Consider the following 5045-nt stretch of genomic DNA (forward strand, 5'->3'; position numbering starts at 1 on the left):
TCATAGTAGCTTGTGTAGCCAACTTTACTTTGTGTGATGATTTAAAAACATAAGTTAAAGCTAATAAAATGGTCTTGAAACATTTTTCAGTTTTTACTATGGTGCCATACAGCCCACCTTTGCACTAATGGTCTTACCCCTCATCAGTCCTCACTATCCCCCGCCCCGAATTTTAATTCCTGAAGAAAACACAGGACCCCAGGGCACAGCGAGGCCAGCCGCGGTCCGGCTGTAGCTCCACCCTCCGGTGCGCTGAGACGCCCGTCCGGCCTGGCCCCTGCTGCTGGGGCTGGGCCCCAACCTCGGGACTCTCCCGCCCGGGAACTGTGCGTGCCCCTCTCTGGGGGCCGGCCCTAGCCAGGCCCCACCCCGCTGGGGGGCCAGCGGCTCCTGCCCGGGCGCAGCTCCCGACCCATACCCTGCGCGATCCCATGGCAGCCGGGCGTCTGGCTGGGCTGCAGGCGCGGCCGCTGGACGCGGCGGAACCGCTGGCGCTGGGCTCGCTCCTGGGCCGCGTACTGCTGGTGAGCAACGTGGCGTCGCTCTGAGGCACCACGGCCCGGGACTTCGCCCAGCTCAGCGAGCTGCAGAGGCGCTATGGGTCCAGGCTGGCCGTGCTGGCCTTCCCCTGCAACCAGTTCGGCCACCAGGTACCGACGGGGACAGGGCCGGCGGCTCTCTGCGCGGGAGCGATGGGGCGGGAGGCGGCTGCTCGCACAGCCTAGCTCGGGAGGCCCTGTAGTGGCTTCCTGTGCTGTAGCGATCCCGGCCGGCTGCTGCTGCCGCTTCGGCCTGCGAGCCCGGACCCGGCTACAGCCACTGACCCCTCCCCCAGCGGTCGCGGGGCAGCTGCGCAGCTAGCATGAGGTGCGGGCTCTGGGGCGGCTTTTAGGAGAGGAGGTTTAAATGCCTGAGACCTCCCGCCACAGGCCCCGCTGGGCCTCCCCCTTTCCCCCCCCCCCCCCCGCCGGCGTGGTGTCCTGCAGACAGGGGTGGGTCTATGTATTTTGCCGCCCCAAGTATGGCAGTGAGGCAGCCTTAAGCGGCATGCCTGCAGGCAGTTCCCTGGTAACGCGAGTTCAGCGGCATGCCTGCGGGAGGTCTGCCGGTCCCGCGTACCTGCCGCCGAAGCCGCGGGACCGTCGGACCTCCCACAGACATGCCGCTGAAGGCAGCCTGCCTGCCGCCCTCACAGCAACTGGCAGGCTGCCCCTACCCTAGTGGCTTGGCACTAGGGTGGCCAGACAGCAAGTGTGAAAAATCAGGACAGGGCATGGGGGGTAATAGGAGCCTATATAAGAAAAAGCCCCCAAAATCGGGACTGTCCCTATAAAATCGGGACATCTGGTCACCCTACTTGGCACCCCAGGCACACTCTTGGTGTGCTGGTGCCTGGAGCCGCCCCTGCCTGTAGGGCAGGTGCCCCTGAAAGGGATAAATCCCCAGAACTTTTCAGAGCTAGTCCCTGCATCTGGTCTCCAGTACATGCCGTCCTCTTGTCCATTGGCCAGATTACATCCTAGCTGGCCTAGTGACTGCTATGCCGCGCAGTGTCAGTGGTTTCAGAGTAGCAGCCGTGTTAGTCTGTATCCGCAAAAAGAACAGGAGTACTTGTGGCACAGGAGTACTTGTGGCACCTTAGAGACTAGTGTCAGTGGTGTACAGCTCGAGACCTGCCAGGGCTGTGCCTACCTAGGTAGTGTGATTGGAGCAGGCATAGGCATGCCCGTGCTCAGCTAATGAGTAACAATAGTAGTGTAAACGTCGTGATGTGGGCTAGCAACAAGCCTGCTGGAGATCCTGTTCTCTGCCCATGTGTCTGTGCTGCTAGTGTTTCCCGTGTTTGCCCTGCATTCCCATCTTCATGCATTGTCACAGCAAGCCCTGGCTGAAGCTAAGTGGATTGGCTAGGGTGCTAGCCGGCATGGCGTTATCGCAGAATGTTCTTCTTGCTTCCCAGCAGTGCTGGTATCTGAGCAAAACAGCCTGGGGCAGAGGGTGGGGTAATAGAGGGTCTGAAAGGGAAGTTTCAGAGTAGCAGCCGTGTTAGTCTGTATCCGCAAAAAGAAGAACAGGAGTACTTGTGTTCTTCTTTTTGAAAGGGAAGTGTTTTGGCAAAACAAACAGACCTGCAGCCTTTCTTTGTTCAGTGTTACTACTGTTACTACACTACTTGCTAGTGTAACTAAGGTTCAGGGCTACAGCAGACTCTCCTTAATTGGCACTAGTTACCAGGCACTGTTGCAAAATAAACAACGTTGTGAATTAGCAAATAAGATATCAAGGGCATTGCTGCATAGAATGTATCTAGGCAAAAAGTGTGCTTGTGAAAATAAACGTGCCAGGTGGAAGAGGCTGACTTGCATTTCTGTTCACCCATGTTGCCGAGGCTGCTAGGCAAAGTTCCCTTTCATTTTTTCCATCCATGTGTGGAATAAATTTTGTTATGTGCACCGAGGTATGTGCAGCAGAAGAAACAAACAAAAATATAATATATATCTAGTTTTTTTTTAAGAAGTTACCATAGGGATAATTACTCCAACCAGGACAGGTTAGGCATTTTAGAATTCAATACTCAAAGAATTAAATTTAAGTGTAAAAGAAATAAAAATTATGAAATGCATAGACTAGTCAAAACACTAAAATAACACTTTGAAAGAATAAAATTACAGAGAATATATGTGCATTGCAGGAAGTACCAAGAAGTAACAACAACAATAATACAAGTATGTGTTAGGAGGTGAATGTGAAAGAGACAGAAACTCTGTGTCTCTTGTTTGCTTCCCGTAATGGAGATGGAAGCTCTGTCTTGAATACATTCCAATTGTTGGTGTTTATCCTTGCACTAGATCACACTTCCTTTTTCTCTTAATAGGAGAACGCTACCAATGAGGAGATCCTACTTTCCTTAAAGCATGTCCGCCCTGGCAATGGTTATGAGCCCAACTTCACCATGTTTGAGAAGTGTGATGTGAATGGGGCAAATGCTCACCCACTCTTCACTTTCCTGAAAGAGGCACTGCCTTTCCCACATGATGATCCAATGTCGCTGATGACCAACCCACAGTACATCATCTGGTCTCCAGTGTGCAGGAATGACATCTCCTGGAACTTCGAAAAATTCCTCATTGGGCGTGATGGCGTGCCCTTCAAGCGCTACAGCAGGCACTTTGAAACGATCAAGATCCAAGATGATATTGAAAAGCTCCTTCAGCATGTCCCGTAGAATGTTCTCAACCAAGCCAAAGTCCTGCTGAAACTTTTCTCTCTCCTCAGCTCTGCTGTTATCTCTGCTTCCTGTTGAGTCATTCTGCTAGCCTTCTTGTCCCTAGCCTGGACTGCCTGCTCTTTCTGTGACCTCTTTGCTCTGCAAGTAAAATGCTGTTGTCCATGGAAATTTTACTCATGAAGGTGCTTCTTCCAAATTCTTCAGGAGAAGCACTTGATGTATTCTGTAAAAGTTGCATGTGAATTTTTAGCAAACTACCACAAGGGAAGCAGCCCTGAGTCTGGGTAGCTTATTGTGAGCCTTTGTGTTACTAATACAATTCCTGAAGACCAGATATCTGTCTTTTTCTGTGTAAGGTTACTGCCTGGTTAGCCATGGGGTGTTGGGCATTTGTGTCTCATGGCTTCTTTAGTTTTGAAGGGCCATGCAGAAGGGGCTGCCACATTGCACCGTCATTTTAAAGATTTGAATGGTCCCTTCTGGCCTTTGATCATCTTGTCTGACCTGTTTTATATCACTGGCCATTATATTCCACCCAGTTACCCCTGTACAGAGCCCAATAACTTGGGTTAGACTAAAGCTTTTCAGTCCCCAGAAAACTAAACTGTTGTGTGCCACAGACTGAGAACAGGAGAGGCTAAGGTGCCACCAATGCCTAAGGGCCCTGCAACGGCAGAGAAATGATATAGGGAGTCATGCCCAGCCTAGCAATACACACCCCATGCATCAGAGGAAGGCAGCCGCTCCAAGTCTCAGCCAATTGGACCTGGTAGAAAATTCCTTCCTGACCCCAATCAGATGATCAGTTTGCCCTTGAGCTTGTGAGCATCCTTTGTAAAGTGATCTGCTAGCTCACTGGTTTACTGGACCCTGGTTCAGAAGCTCTGCAAGCATAGTGCCTGATATCAGGTTGTTTGTGTTACAATTCAGGGCAACTGCACCCGTATTTCCTTCTGTGGCCAAGCAAGGGCACCCACTCCAGGGTACTCAGGAAGGTTCCTCCTTGGGCAGTCTCTCTCTGCCTCCTGACCCAGGTGTTTCCAGACTGCACAGCTCCCTGCCTGGACTGTGACCTCCCCAGCAACAGCTGGCTGCCTAAATCAGCCTGCTGTACTTTTCTCCTCAGAGACAGTAACCAGTGTAAGTACCACAGTTAGACTACCCCACAGCTCTTTCTACTCAAGGACATGTATACCTAAGGTAACAGCATTACAGAGAAAACATACTATTAAAAAAAAAAAACCCTAAATGCCTACTAATCAACTTATCTCTGGCTGGTGAACAGTCCTTCAAACCCCACCTAGAAGTTTTCTTGTGGTTCCTCGTGCTCGGTACAAGAACCCTCATGAGTAAGTCAGTTACTCCTTCATACAGCCGGTCTTTGAACTATTCTCCTGTAACAAGTGAGCAGCAGACAAGAGGTCCCGTCCCCTCCCATACCCCAAGTATGAAGCTTCAAAGGCTGAGCCCCTCGTGGGAGTTTGCAATCTGCCTGAGGATTCCACTTCACATGTATTTTCCACAAAGATCAGTTGTGTCTGCTATGTTGTTCAGCATCGGCTTCTGAAGCTCACAGTACTTGCCAGAGATTGCATTAATTCTGTCTTCCTCCCAAAGAATTTCCAGTTAATCCCACAATTACACAAACACTTTCATTTTTAATACAATGAACTCCTAAAATATTGAAAATTTCAATTCAATATGGTTTGTGCAGGATGTTGCAAGAAATTGTAACATCCTGCCTCTTGTCTATGCCCTAGACAGGAGGCAGAGAACAATAAACAAAATTGAGTGGGGGCACTCTGCTTCATATACA

The 5045-nt window shown here is 50.7% G+C and overlaps 1 protein-coding gene across 1 annotated transcript; it reads left to right on the forward strand.

The window, feature by feature from the left end:
• The first annotated feature begins 253 nt into the window (after positions 1 to 253).
• Positions 254 to 3563, forward strand: GPX1 (glutathione peroxidase 1). The gene is made up of 2 exons (XM_054033612.1): positions 254 to 650; positions 2876 to 3563. Exons 1-2 carry the CDS (start codon positions 432 to 434, stop codon positions 3224 to 3226), a joined length of 570 nt encoding a protein of 189 aa, XP_053889587.1. The 5' UTR covers positions 254 to 431; the 3' UTR covers positions 3227 to 3563.
• Positions 3564 to 5045: the final 1482 nt, after the last annotated feature.

The sequence above is a fragment of the Malaclemys terrapin genome, chromosome 7, assembly GCF_027887155.1.
Source record: "Malaclemys terrapin pileata isolate rMalTer1 chromosome 7, rMalTer1.hap1, whole genome shotgun sequence".
Classification (NCBI taxonomy): domain Eukaryota; kingdom Metazoa; phylum Chordata; order Testudines; family Emydidae; genus Malaclemys; species Malaclemys terrapin.